Source organism: Mytilus edulis, chromosome 14 (assembly GCF_963676685.1).
Source record: "Mytilus edulis chromosome 14, xbMytEdul2.2, whole genome shotgun sequence".
NCBI lineage: Eukaryota > Metazoa > Mollusca > Bivalvia > Mytilida > Mytilidae > Mytilus > Mytilus edulis.
Window position 1 is genome coordinate 25,251,248 of NC_092357.1, and position 15,689 is coordinate 25,266,936.

The 15,689-nt window shown below is 32.5% G+C and overlaps 1 protein-coding gene across 16 annotated transcripts in view; it reads left to right on the forward strand.

The window, feature by feature from the left end:
* Positions 1-15,689, forward strand: part of LOC139503942 (uncharacterized) — an 87,291-nt gene that overhangs the window by 71,141 nt on the left and 461 nt on the right. For 9 of the 16 annotated variants that reach the window (XM_071293965.1, XM_071293975.1, XM_071293978.1 and 6 more), the window contains 13 exons: positions 770-878; positions 1,719-2,489; positions 3,107-3,223; positions 3,584-3,940; positions 4,498-4,512; positions 6,683-6,781; positions 7,566-7,686; positions 8,168-8,672; positions 9,782-9,808; positions 11,419-11,949; positions 12,548-12,742; positions 13,160-13,315; positions 14,328-14,948. In XM_071293965.1, coding sequence (XP_071150066.1) covers positions 770-878; positions 1,719-2,489; positions 3,107-3,223; positions 3,584-3,940; positions 4,498-4,512; positions 6,683-6,781; positions 7,566-7,686; positions 8,168-8,672; positions 9,782-9,808; positions 11,419-11,949; positions 12,548-12,742; positions 13,160-13,315; positions 14,328-14,948 — 3,624 coding nt within the window. Of the gene's footprint in view, positions 1-769; positions 879-1,718; positions 2,490-3,106; positions 3,224-3,583; positions 3,941-4,497; positions 4,513-6,682; positions 6,782-7,565; positions 7,687-8,167; positions 8,673-9,012; positions 9,025-9,781; positions 9,809-11,418; positions 11,950-12,547; positions 12,743-13,159; positions 13,316-14,327; positions 14,949-15,689 lie in introns of all 16 variants that reach the window. The other 7 variants (XM_071293968.1, XM_071293970.1, XM_071293973.1 and 4 more) reach the window with 4 other exon arrangements.

Here is a 15,689-nt window from a genome sequence, read left to right on the forward strand (position 1 = left end):
TAAGAGGGCAGAACCTCTTTATTACATGTATTACATTAGTGTGAGTATACCCATCTCTGACAGTTTATAACCATGACCAGGGGAGATAATTCTTAACATTCATTTCAAGAATATTCAAGTATTACAGTACTTTGTCACTAATGAGATAAATTTCTAGTATTGATATATATATATATATATATAATGTAACCCTTCTCTGACAGTTTACCCATGGCCAGGGGAGATAACTATCTCTAAAGAATTTGATCTCATGAATATTACCGTAATTTGCCAATAAAGGGATGAGTTTTTTGTATTGATTTGAAATCAAAACAAGAATTTGGAGCCCTAAATTACAGCTTGCTGTTAGGTGTGAACCAAGGGTCAATGTAGAAGACTGTACTTTGACCTATAATGGTTTACTATTACTAATTGTGACTTTGATGGAGAGTTGTCCCATTGGCACTCATACCACATCTTCCTATATCTAATTTTTTGTATCTATCCATCACCAGAAAGATAATATCTCTTAATGATTTTATCTCATGAATATTCAAATATTATGGTAATTTGCTACTAAAGAGATAAACTTTCTAGTATTAATTCTGAAATGTAAAATTGACAGTTGACAGTTGTGAACAAAATTTACAAGATTGGCATATTAAAGAAAATGGCTTCCAAGGTATTGAATTGAATACAGCAAAAATGGTGTGTAATATATTTAACAAACATTATTATGTTGTTTTTTTTGTCAATATGCCACCTTTTATACTTTCTGGTATAATTTCAGGTATTTTATGTTGGTTCTAATTTGGATGACAATAGATGGCATAATTTGTTTATCAAACGACGAGGCAGTTATCTTGAATTATTTGTGGATTCAGAACAACCAGTCATGAGTGAGTATAAACAATGTTGACTGGCAGATTATTGAACAATAAAATGTCACATAAAATTAAGTGGATATACTGGAGGTATAGGGTGAGGGTTGAGATCTCACAAAACATGTTTAACCCTGCACATTTTTTGGCCTGTCCCAAGTCAGGACTTTGTTATCTTTGTATGATTTTTAATTTTAGTGCATTTATATGTTTTGGAGTTTAGTGTGACGTCCATTTTCACTGAACTAGTACACAATTTTATTTAGGGGCCGGCTGAGGCACTTCCGGGTGTGGGATTTTCTTGCTGCATTTGAATGAAATCAGTCGAGCACCTCCACCACCTTCTTAAAATGAAACTTTAACTTATAGTAATGCCTTTCAATTATATTGAAATGCATCGAAATTTCATAAATTTGCCGCTTTTCCAGATTTTGCAATTCAAGATTTTTCTCCCCCTTCTTAAAATGAAAAAAAGAAAATATAGAATATAAAAATCAGAATTCAGATTTTAGTATGACTATGAAATTATTGTTTAGTTTGTTTGCTTATTTCAAGAATTGAGTTTTGAACTTTTCGTTTTAAAAAGGTTAGTGATGCCTTTCATTTGTATTAAAATCCATTGAAAATTCCTGAATTTGCTGCTTTTCCAGAATTTGCCATTTTTGCCACTCGATATATTCCAATCAGCAATTCTAGATTTTTTCCTGATTTTGGCACATTCCATACTTTCACCAATGTATTGATCATAATGATCCGTATATTTAAAAAAAACATTCCGTACTTTTACTTATATAGTGTAAAAATTGACAGAAACAATGTATCATCATAATCAACTAGACATTATATTTTTTTTTGTAGAAACTATCCAGGGTGAAAATTTCTATCTACGATACGACAAGATTTACTTTGGTGGAGTTGGCGACTCTGGAGTTTCTGTAGATAACCATCCAAATTATCTGGGTCTGATGCAGAATGTTTACTGGGATAGGTTAGACTTGTTCAGTGAACTTAGGGGCAGGTTACCAGATTCCGCATTCAAAATTGTATGGATCTCAAATGAAGGACAATTGAATAAATTTATATATCGTCCAATTACATTCGCCACCCGAGAAGTCCATTCTGTGCTTGACCAAATGCATATGGGTCTTAGCTTTAGAATGATGTTTAATTTCAAAACAAAAGATGATTCCGGTGTCATCTTATACAGCCAGGGACCCCAAGGTCGATTTGTTGCTGTTGAATTAGTCGATGGGTTTTTAAACTTCCACTTTAATAACGGTTTGTCCAAACAATCAGTGGTCATCAGAACTCCAGAAAAAGTAAACAACAACCAGTGGCACATGTTTGAAGTGAGACAATTTGTCCAAGGCGGACAGCAATACTACAGAGTGACCGTGGACGGGACGACTCGGGACATACAAATTCCAGGGAACCAGAATCTACAGCTAACTGGTAACATGTATATTGGTGGATTACCAACGACCTACTTTAAGGATAGTGCTATAACGTCTAGTATTGTTTCTCGTCATGGATTTATGGGATGTCTGGCCTCAGTAGATCTAAATGGATTTTCACCAAACTTGTTTAATTTTGCCAGTGATAAGGCAGCTGTTATGTCCGCATGTACAGGTATGTATATTAATGTTGAAGATGATTAGCAAATTCATACCTACCAACGCACCAGTTCTAGTAAGGGAACTCCCCTTTTTTTTCTTTAAAAGTTTGAAATCTTACAATTGAACCAGCCCTTAAGGGAGATAAAAAAAGATCCCCCTATTTTTACCCTTACTCATCATTTGAGTTTTTTCTGTGATTGATGTCTCTGTTAGGGTAAAGGAAAAATTAAGTGCATTGAATTTCTTTTAAATCCATATTTTGCAAACAAACCTCATAGATAAATTACTGACAACTTATATTATACTCCTTAGGAATTTAAAATCTGAGTTGAAAACACAATATTTCTGCTACATTTGTCGCTATTTTAAAAACAGTTCAAAATTTCTTGATCCACAGTACCTAAACAATAATACAGTATAAATTATAAAAAAGAAGATGTGGTATGATTGCCAATGAGACAACTATCCACAAAAGACCAAAATGACACAGACATTAACAACTATAGGTCACCGTACAGCCTTCAACAATGAGCAAAGCCCATACCGCATAGTGAGCTATAAAAGGCCCTGATAATACAATGTAAAACAATTCAAACGAGAAATAATACAGTTCTATTTTATGAATTTCAGATATAAAAGCCTGTGCTGCTGATTATTGTTCTAATGGTGGAATATGTATTCCTGGTATTGCTTCCTCACGTTGTATGTGTGATCTGACAGGATATTATGGACCTACATGTCAGGATTGTAAGTAACCAACCAATCAGAAACAAATATAGTACATGCCACACCCACTTTTGTTTAACAAACTTTCAATAGTACATACTGACACTTTTTTATTTGGAGCAAGTTTTAAGAACTTTGGATAGATTATTAAAACATAAAAAATAATTGGGGCCAAGACCAGATAACATCAACATGAAAATTTCTATCTCTAAAATAACAATAGACTTGACAAATGTTTTTTAATACAAGACCATTTTTGAATTTTATATTTTACTTTAGAATATTATGGCTTAACCTTCAGATATTTTTTATCAAAATTTAAATATATATATTGTGCTCAAGCGACATTATACTTATAAAAAGAATCACATTTAATTCCAGACCCAGTTGGTGTTTATTTCAACAAATACCTTGAAAATAAACAATATGGTGTAATTAAATTTGACCTAATCAATCCACAAAATTCACGAGAAGACAAACTTGCATTTGGGTTCATGACGGAAGAAAAAGACGGCATTATTATGAGGATTGATAGTGGCGGTGCAAACGAGTACATTGAACTCAGACTGGAAAATGGTTACTTGGTTGCCCAGTACAATACAGGAAATGGCGAGCAGACAATAACCTTTGATCAGAATAGATTGAATGATGGGAAATATCATGTGGTACAGTTTACACGTACTGCTGACGGTGGATTTTTGATTGTTGATAATGTGCAAAAAACTCTTGCACATCAAGGTATGAATTTTAACTTATTCAAAATATTATTTCATGACACAACTTATTTTAGATTGAATGTTTTACTGTTGTGAAAAAGTAATTGGCGTATAATTCCCTTATATGAAATATGTAAAGACCTTAATAACAAATAAAAAGAAAGGTATCAAGAAACCTTACTAAATTTGCATTCAAAAAATACCTGTGTTTAAGAAATAATACAAAATTAAATTATTCTTATACAATGACCTGGATGGGGTTTATAAAATAATAATAGACCCAAAAAAAATGAAGGAACTGATATAGGAAATTGAGGAATCAAATACAAAGAAAATTTGTTTAAAGTTAAGATAAAAAAGAAATATAGAGAAGTTGCCTAGAAAATAAAGGAATGGAGTCTCCATCCATCCAGATCTTCGTGGGAAAAATTTGGTTGTTTATATAGGGAATCATTGAAGCATGACTTGAGTGGGCCCCCCCTTAGGAAAAGTTCTGGATCCGCCACTGATCTTCCTATTTTGTTCAGTGATTAACATTCTTAATTATGAAGTATTCTTTGTTACTTTTCCATTTGATAGTTCACTTTACTGGAGGTAAGGTTATACAAATCTACTGAAGTTGAAGGTCATTGGGATTTTTTTATTTGTGATGAGCACTGGTGAAATTTCAAAATTGATAAATGTTCAATTGTATTCAAATCTATGTGACTGTTGTGTATTTCTATATGTTGTCAATTTCTAGCTTGGATTATTGGTAAGTGGGTATTGGTGGTATATTTTGACAGATACTGTTTCGTGTTCCAAAAAAGAACTGAAAAAATTTCTCAACAATTTCTCACAAATATATGTCAAGCATAAGTAATCTTAAGCAATGATAGAAAAGGTGAAATTTGTTTACTTACTTATATATTTTCTTCACAATATTTTAGTCGAATAGTTATTATTAAAGAAAAAGTTGAAAAGCAACATGCTCCATATATTTTCACCAGGGGCGGATCCAGCCATTTTAAAAAGGGGGGGTTTTACCTATATGTCCCCATTCAAATGCATTGAGCGGCCCAAAAAAAGGGGGGTTCCAACCCCTGGAACCCCCCTGGATACGCCAATGTTAACAATAACTTAGTTAAATAGTTACAGAAAAAAAAAGAAAAACTGTTCAAACAAGTTTCTTTTATTGTTTTGGTTTAAGTCAATTTTACATTGCAAGAATAAGAAGTTTTTCAGTTCTTTTTATGTACAATATCATATCTCGATCTATACAACTGAATTGTAATGTCATGATTTGCTTTATTACTTTATATTTCATTAAATTATCTCCCCTGACACAATTTATAATAAATTTGGCCAAATTAGTATCTAAAATAATGATAAACAAAATGAGAATTTGATTTTATAGAAAATATTGGATAAAATTTAATTAACTTTAAAACAAAGCTAATCATCATTGAATAAGTGTATTAAAAAACTTTACTCAATGTATTATAAGGGGAGATAACTTAACTTTACTGAATGTTTTATAAGGGGAGATAACCAATGAGCTATGTATTACAGGAAGATGTATTCTTAAGTCTTTCATCTTTTATGTATTAGACATTCATTTTCATAATCAAGAATGTCCAAGGCTGATCAGTTTTATTATGAACTTTGCCTTTCTATAAACATTTATAGCATTATATGCAGACAAACTTAAGTTATTGAAATACAATGCATGCCTAGCATAAATATTTTCATAAATATGATTAAATGTAGAATGAGGGATGAGTTGATTAAAATTTCTTCGATAGTATGTAAATAGCATGAATGCAACTATTATTTTTCGATTTTTATGACACTGAACAAATATACCAAAAAAGAGCATTGTTGGTGAGGGTGTATAGTTTCAAAACAACAAAATCAATACCGAAAAAAAACTTCCTAAAGGAGGATTTATTTTCTTATTTTGAAATTTCGAAAAGTTGAATCAGAAGAACTTTGATCGAAGGAAATTATTTTCACATTTCATTTATAAAAAAAACATATTTAATTTTGAAATAGATTATATTAGTTGTACATGTACAAGAAATGATTAATCTCCGAACTTTAATGATTATTTTTTTTTAAATGGACCACAAGGCAGACCTTGAGTAGATAACCGGAGGTGTTTCATACTTAATAGTGTTTTTATTTAGCCCAAACAAAAATTATTTCAGTGTGTTACTTTAAAGGTAATTGACTGAGTACATTACAATGTATTTTGAGTCGTGAGTAAGTCTATGTCTTTTGAGTCGTGTATTCATATTTTGATTGAGTAAGTCTATGTATTTTGAGTCGTGTATTCATATCTTGATTGAGTAAGTCTATGTATTTTGAGTCGTGTATTCATATCTTGATTGAGTAAGTCTATGTATTTTGAGTCGTGTATTCATATCTTGATTGAGTAAGTCTATGTATTTTGAGTCGTGAGTAAGTCTCTGTATTTTAAGTCATGTATTCATATCTTGATTGAGTAAGTCTATGTATTTTGAGTCATGTATTCATATCTTGATTGAGTAAGTCTATGTATTTTGAGTCGTGAGTAAGTCTATGTATTTTGAGTCGTGTATTCATATCTTGATTGAGTAAGTCTATGTATTTTGAGTCGTGTATTCATATCTTGATTGAGTAAGTCTATGTATTTTGAGTCGTGTTTTCATATCTTGATTGAGTAAGTCTATGTATTTTGAGTCGTGTATTTGTATTTTCAGTGAGCCACTCTGTATTTTGAGTTGTGTATTTGTATTTTCAGTGAGCCACTCTGTATTTGATGAAGTAAAGTATGTCTACATTGGAGGCAGATTGGATGCTAGCGGTAATGTGATGAATCCATTTACTGGTATCATTGGAGGTAGGAAAGAGTTCTGTTTTCTCAGATAAAAGTTGCATGCACACTATTGTTACAATCTTGATAGCCTGATCTTATCTACCTTTAAATGCACATACAACCAATAAGAGCAGTGAAGTGAACATAATTTAGATTCATGACATTTCAAACAATTTATAAATGATAGGTTTATGGGCAAACCATACTAGACAAGAGAACTATTTTATGGAAACTATTTCATAAGTTGTACATAATTTAAAGATCTATCTGTTCTAAAAACATTTTAACTACAAACTATAATTATGGATAAAGAAAGATAATTTCAAAAGAAGGAAATTAACGCAAATATAAACCATCATGGAAATGTCTAACCTTTACAAGTATGAAACTGGAAAAAATAAGTTGCCATAAAAAGAGGCAGAACATATACCAAAGGAACAATCAAAATTATAAAACTGGACAGCTGTGGTCAAATTGACAGTGAATAAAAGACTAAATTAACAGTCCACAAAATACTACATAGAAATGTAAAGACAGAAAAAACATGAATTCCTCAAACTATGAATATCTTGTGTTAGTGCCAAATGTTATGTGGCTTGTGGTGTGGCGAGTATAATTCAGAGAAAGTTGAATTAATTTTAAATCGAAGAAGAGATGACGGGATTGTATCAATAAAGGGACTTCATAATGTTGCTAAAAGAGGCAAAACACAAATATAAAGTTTTGGTAAAAACATTGTTTACGGTATTTTCAGAATTTGCAGTGGGAATTATGTGATATAATATTCCAACTTTTCTTCTTTTCGTAGGTGCTTTTTACAAGAACTACAGGTTTATAGATCTTGGTGAGTCAGCAACTGGTGCAAACTGGAAGGGTACTTATTATGTCATCACCAATGGAAGACCAGGATACATTCTTGTTAGAACACCGTAAGTTTTGGTGCGAGGTACAGGATGGAATGTCCTCTCATTGTATGTACTGTCTATTCATTGTTTTCTATGGGTACCACATTCTTGTTAGAACACCGTAAGTTTTGGTGCGAGTTACAGAATGAAATGTCCTCTCATTGTATGCACTGTCTATTCATTGTTTTCTGTGGGTACCACAATTCATAAGATGATATGATTCAACTAACCAACATACATGTATGAAATACATTTTATTAAGATAAATTCATTTCATGGGTTGAATTTCAAGGTGTTTATTCGACTGCAATTTTTAATAATTGAGTTGTGAGAATCTGTAATATTTAAGATGACAAAAACAGACTTCTAAAAGTCAACTATTCTTGAAATTGCAAAAATTAATCTAGCATTGTGTCAAATTTTAAACCATCTTAATAATAAATGTATTTACAAATTTCTGAATTTAAAGTAAATAGTCAATTGAATAAACAAATTTTATTTACAGGAGACCTACAGCTCCCCCAAGAGTCCCACTTCCTCCTAAAACTGGACCCTACCCAATTCCAGGAGATCTAGGAGGAGGAGGAGTTGTTGCACCAGGAGCCTCAGGTGGTGGTCCCGGAGGAGGAGGTAATGTTGGTGTTGGTAATCCAGGAACTATTTCTGTCGGAGGTGGTTCAGGAGGTGTGGGTCCATCAGGAAGTGGAGGACCTATAACTGGTGCCCTGACAGGAGGTGGTGCTGGTCCTGTACCACTTACAGGAGGTGGAGCTGCAGGCGGAGCTAGAGCTGGTGCTGTTATGGGAGCAATTTTAGGAACGATGGCATTTTTGGCTAGTCTGATGTGGGCTTTCTGGGGTTTAAAACCAGGAGTGATTCCATTAGGAGGAGGAGGAGGTGGTGGAGGGGGACCACCCTCAATGTCAATTTCACCACCTACTGCAACCAATCTACCAGTTGCCCAAGCTTTAGGAGGAGGAGCCGGAGGTGGCGGAGCAGGAGGAGCCAAGGTAATTACTAACTGTTATATGGTTAACATTTGATGATAGAATTTTAATACCGTAAATAGCTGTGTATAGTACGCAGTTGTGTATGATAAGCACCTGATTATAAATTAAAAGTAGATGTAAGACTGCCACAAAAAAGTGATGAGGAAAAAGGTTATTTAGTTAAAGTATAAGACAAATAAAATTTTAAAAAGAAAAAAATGTATCACTTTGAACTTTAATTTGTATGAATTTTTTTTCTAAATTGTTGCATTTTGATGAATGTATGTTGTATGCATAGTTGCTAATAAGATTTTGTTATAATTAATACCAATCATTTTATTTTTCCCTGCTGCTTAATTAGCTAGATGAAGAAGTAAGTCATTTTTGTGGTTTATTTATCATTTAAATCATTTTCATACATTTTAATTTTTGTATAATTTGGAATTTTTATTTTATTTTCTGTTGGATGCTAAAATATTGCTGATTTTGCTTGTGAATTTGACATTTAATTGATATTATTGTTTTGAGAAGTTTGTTTGAGTGATTACATATGTAAAGATTCTACCACTGCACTTGCCAAAATTTCATGAAATTTAAAAGTTCAATGAAGTACATATTTTATTATCTCTTTTATTAGTATGCAGACATTGGCAAAACCACAAATCAATTATCCATTAAAAATACAATGTTTCCTTAATCAATGAAATTAGTGTAGACGAAAATAAATGAATCCACCGTATACATGTTCTTTAGGATCAAACCACAACTTTCAATTTTAAGATTGTATTGTAAATACTGAAATGAGTGTAATTGAAAAGAAGGCATGTGGTGTATTTCACCAAATCCCTGCCAGCAAATCAAAATACATTTTTTTTCATTTACCATTAAGGCTATTTATCATGATTGATGTTTTAATTAATGAGATAAAATGTGACAGTTGTTTTTTAACCTTTTATTAATTCTATTAAATATCAATATTTTTATATTATTTTCAAATTCTGGCATGAAAAGATGCATGCATAATTTTTATTTACATTATTTATACATTTATTTTGGACTTTTGTTTTATGAATTTTTATCCAAAATCTTTTAATTTTGATGCATGTTATGTTCGGCTTTTTTTTCACTAGTCATTCAACTTCTTTCAATACCCAGAGGTATGTGTTTTCTGTACTCTTTGTACTAGAATTTCAAGGAACACACTAATGGAACAAACAAATTTTGCTGCTTTGTAACACTAACAGGAATTAATATTTACACATAATTTCACTTTTGTCGTTACGGGTAAAGCAACTATCAACATGATCAAGTTATCGGTCATATTTAGTTCCAGCATTTTTACACAACTTGTTGATTTTAAGGCCAATTAAAGGTTATTTCAAGATTTTCTTTGGCAAATGTGGATATTATTCATTTTTGTAATTTTTTTTATAAAAGATCGCATTTCTCAGTCAATTTTGGCGCATACACATTTTTTCAAGTACGGGATTGGTAATTCTTTTATATTGCCTGGTATGTTTATTGTTGATTTAATTATGACCCAGAATCATTGTGTGCATTTATAGTTTAGCCATTCAATCACTATCAGTGGTGGCAATAACACTTTTGGGAGTTTGGTCATGTGGTATCTCTGTAGTCTAAACTGATTGTGAAATTATTTTGATTGAATGATAAACCTGCTAACTTTCTACATTTATGACCCGAGCATTGAAATATTCAGTCATAGAAACTAGATACATAAAAAAGGCATTCAAAGGAGTTAAAAATATATTTGAGGCATATATACACATGCATTTCCATTCTCAATTTTATTCAAAACCATAGAATAATAGATTTAAAACTAGGTTTTGGTTTTTGCTCTAAATGCTAATTAAGTACAAAGTTGATAAAAGATGAATTGTAACTTTATATTAATGTACTCTATTATTCAGTTTAGCATTTTAAAATAAGTCTGGCCCCTTAATTAACAGAAAGCTTCTTACTGATATTCTATTCTTCTAAATAATCACTCAGCTAATGTTGGTATTTGTACTTAAAACATATCTTACATGGGGCTTTGAACTTATTTTGTAGTTTGTGGCCTAACTAAAATTACTGTATGAAACCTTGCTGGCCCTTTTTAATAACTAAACACATTTAACACTCATGTAACCGAGGTAAAATTACAGGGTTCAAAAAAGCTGAATTATTGACTTGCAAGTCAATAACACATCAGTAATGTTTTTAAGCTATTTTTTAAAAAATTGTGACAGCCAATGGCAAAATATTATTCAAAATGCCACTTTTGTAAATCTTTTGCACTTCTGTGAGTGGGGAAGGATTTAATTGCAGTGTGTTACGTTATGGCAAATATTTTAAGCTTTTTCTTTTTTTTTTGGTTTGTTTTTGGGTTTTTTTATGTTAAAGAATGACTGAGTAGCAAAATATTCCTATGCAGTGAAATTTGTCCATATGACTGATCAAATGCATTTAATGCCTCAAATGAATATTTGACTTATATCATGAGAACCACTAGCAATGACAGATTTTATATTTTTTTAAATTTAAGAAATTGATTAATTCAAAATACCTTTTGTTCTAAAAAATATCTTTAAGTAATGAACACCATTTGAAGATGAAAACTGCAAAAATAACATGTTTACAGATCAGAATTTTGCTGAAAAAAAACAGTACTAGAAAATTAAGTTATTTATTTTATCCTCAGAAACTATCTGATAAAAAGGATGACATTTCTTAATACATGTACTGTTTTTCTTTTTCTCTATAGGTAACAGTTGTGAATGGAGGTGGTGGTGGAGCTGGAGGCGGTGGTATGGGAGGAGGTGCAGGCGGAGGATCAGCATTCTCATCATATTATACAAGTAACGCTGCAACAGCAGGTGGCGGCGGCGGAGCTGGAGGTGGATATGGTGTGGCTGGCGGTGAAGGATATGGAGGAGGAGGAGGTTATGGCGGTGGCGGTGGTGGTGGTTATGGCGTGACGACCGGTGAATACTCAACCACAACAAGCCGAACCATTGGTGGCGGCGGCGGTGGTGGTTATGGAACAGGAACTCTTACTGGCGGTGGTGGAAGTGCAGGATATGGTACTGGAGCTAGCAACTACTCTGCATCAAAAATGTACAGTTCTAATACAATGGGTGGTCAGTCTCTTGGTGGTCACTCAGCTATGGACGCCGGAGAATCTACAACAGCTGATTATGATTTAGCCTCTGGAACCGGAACCATGATGGGAGGTGGCGGCGGCGGTGGATCAAATACAATGAATAAATACAGCACAATGCAGTCCTCTTACCAGGTAATTGACTTAAGATTATCAGTTTTCCTGCAAAAGGTTAGTGGTTGTCTGCAGAGACTCTGACTTATTCAACCAATAAAAAATGACTGCCACAATTTAACCAACAGTGCTGAAAGTGATGTTTAACACCAACAATTAGTCAATCTTATCAGGCAATGTGGTGGAGGATAGGATAATTATAAAATAACATGTCTTTGATTTAGAGTTTTGAAGAAATATTCAACCAGTGAACAAACAGCACAGTAATTTTTGAAAGGACAAACCTTTCGTTCTAAAGTTGAATATTTTATTACACTCACTTGTTATGTAGAAAATAGCAAGAAATAAATCCTTTTCTATGTGCTTTTTACTGTGTTATAATCCAATGTTGTATGATTTCAAATGAGACAACTTTCCACCAGAGACCTAATGAACTAGAAATTAATAAATATAGGTCACCATATGGTCTTCAATAATGAGCAAAACCCATATCTCCTTAAGAGTTTTCTTTGACTTTTGAAATTGTAGTATTTCGTTGTTACCAATATAATAATAAGAAGTGTAAAGTATAATCCTGGCATAACTTTTCAATAATAGTTGTATTTTATTATTTTTTAAGGTTCAGAATGTGAGAACAGTACTCATCAACAACCAAGGAACACAACAACTAGTTACATATCATTCTGCCAGTGGTGCTGTGACCCCTGGAGCTGCTGGAGATGAAGTACGTGTAGACTGTTGTCTGATGAATGAAGATGGCCGTACAGTAGTAACAGGATCAACACTAGGACCACCACAAGTGTGGAACATGCAGGTAGGTCTAAATACCAACACTAGGACCAGCACAAGTGTGGAACATGCTGGTAGGTCTAAATACTGACACTGGGATTGCCACAATATAAAAAAAATGTGGTGTGATTGTCAATGAAACAACTCCCGACCAGAGACCAAATGACTTAGAATTTACACAAACAACTAAAGTTAACAGTAAGGTCTTCAACAATGAGCAAAACTCATACTGCAAAGTAATTTTTAAAAGCCCAGAATTGATAATGGAACTTGACATAAAAATTAATGGAACATTATTTTTTTCATTCACTATATCTACCTTAAGTTTTAACAATAATTTATTTACTTTATGTTAACTATGTTAAATCTGGTTTTCACTGAACTTGAAAATTTTAAAGCAAAAAAATGTTTTCATAGTCTATATGTATATTTCTATCTTCAGACAGGAGAACTACTCAGAATAATGAAAGGAGACACTGTGGGATCAACCAATTTACATCTGGCTTGTAATGAGCGTTTGTTAGTGGGAGCAGTCCATGCTGATTTAGAAATAAATGAATTTTCTGCAAGAAAAGGTGTAACAGTTAAAAAATTACAGGTATGTTTATCGCTAAATCATTGAAAAAGAATAATAAAAGAGAGGCGAAAGATACCTAAGATACATTCAAACTTATAAATCGAAAATAAACTGACAAAGCCATGGCTTAAAATGAAAAAGACAAACAGACAAACAATAGTTCACATGACACAACATAGAAAACTTAGGAATAAACAACACGAACTCCACCAAAAACTAGGGGTGATCTCAGGTGCACCGGAAGGGTAAGCAGATCCTGCTCCACATGTGGCACCCGTCGTGTTGCTTATGTGATAACAAATTCGGTAAATAGTCTAATTCGGTAGGTCACATTCATGAAAGAGCAGGGGATTGTAGTTAAGACGTAAGGAACATATCCGATACCATTTGTGAAACGGTTATTCCATAACGGTCAACCACTCGTGATTGCGTCCGATAATAAACTGATAGGACCATGGCTATTAAAGAAAAAGACAAACAGACAAATAATAGTTCAGTACTCAAAACACAACATAAAAAAACTAAAATTTCAATATTCATCAGATAATTTATGAAATGAGTAAAGCAACAGATGTTGAAATTTCAATATGAAAGTGTGACAATTAAGTTCATCAATAAATAATTACATTAGATGTATGTTTTATTATAATACTTTTAACTTTATTCTGATTGGCTAACTGCACATCACATGTTATTCCTTAAGCAATTGCACTACTCAATAAAATTATCATTCATGATAACATGTGGTCCCACAATAAAGTGCACAGGTGAATTAAATAAAACAATTATAAAATTTGTGTTTTCATGATCATAGCTAAAAAATATAATTATAAGTATTGAATGCTTCTTTTTGTAACTTCATAGGGTTGTAAAAGCGTTGACAGTGCGCGCATTTCCGCACTTCATACAAAATGTACTTCGGTCAACGCTTTTACACCCCAATGAAGTTACAAAAAGAAGCATTCAATTCTTAAATAAAAATCTACAGCTCTCAGTATTGATGTAATTTATATGTGTACCTTTCTGATTTTAGATCTGGGACTTTGTAACAGGAAAGCCATTAGATATGGGAGTAGAAGAAACATGCTCTGCTTTATGTGTAATGTCAGACCCTGACAAAGTCGTATTTGGACGTTCAGACAAATTCGGCAATGCTTCAAGTATAGTAGTGTGGGACTTATTAGGTAATCAGCCAATCAAAGAAATGCGTTATGATGCACCGGTAGGAAACAATGACTATATAAATTTCTTAGCTTTATCACAGAATGACCGCTACTGTGTGGCGGGATTTACGAACTCATTCGATAATTACGCAGAATTTGTAGTGTTTGATATGACATTAACAAGTTATAATATAAACGATGCTAGTATTTTACGATTGGATGCTAATCCTGAGTGTACCGCCATATTACCACATGAGGAAGCTTGTACAGGTTTACGTAATGGTGATCTTGTTATTTGGAAATTACGCTCTGGTCAAGCTGATCGTCAGTTATTATCATCTGGCGGACATGCCCACAGTAAAGAGGTTAAAGCAGTGTCGTTATCACAGGACAATAAATTCTTAGTCTCTTGTTCGGCAGACAACACAATGAAATTATGGGATTTGACAACAGAAAAGCCAGTACAGACAATGTCAGGACACACAGATGAGGTAAGTCTATATCTTACAATGTAATACTTTGAACTTGGTACACCAGCACATATAATAATTTCTACTTGCCTGTCATGCGCATTCCGCTCTTCCTCACTAAAATTTAACCCCTGATTCTGTAAATTATACAAATGCCCAACTTATTTTGCCAAAGTATATAGTTTAAGTATAGGTTTCGCTAAATATTTTTTCATTCCCACTGTGATACCATGAGTGAAAATGGCAAAATTAACCTAAGCAGCAAGTTGCAAGAATTAATATTTTGAAATTTTCAATTTTCATACTTGATGTTTGTCAATGATTATCTCCCCTGGTTGTGATAAAAAAAAATATAGAAAAATAGAACATCAGATTTCATTAAAATAAATGAATTATTAAATTGAAGAAAACCTAAGGAATATATGAAATAAAATGTTTCATTTATGCATACTGGGATTAGATAAAAAGTGCCTGCAAAGTTATTTGGGATCTATTTGATTTTTTAGTGAAAACTTTAAAAAACCTGGTTGGTTTTTGTTAATAAAAAAATGAAAACAGAACGGATGATTTTAGTTGCTATCTTGATTAAAAGAAAACATTAAAAGAATAAAATTTTATGCAGAATGGGATTTGATAAAGTTTCCTTCTGAGTAAAATTTCCAAAGAGACATTTTAGTGGTAAAAAACAAATATGATGATTATCTCCCCTGGTATGTATTCTGTTTTAACAAAAATAAGAACACAAAATTCTATTAGTTGAAT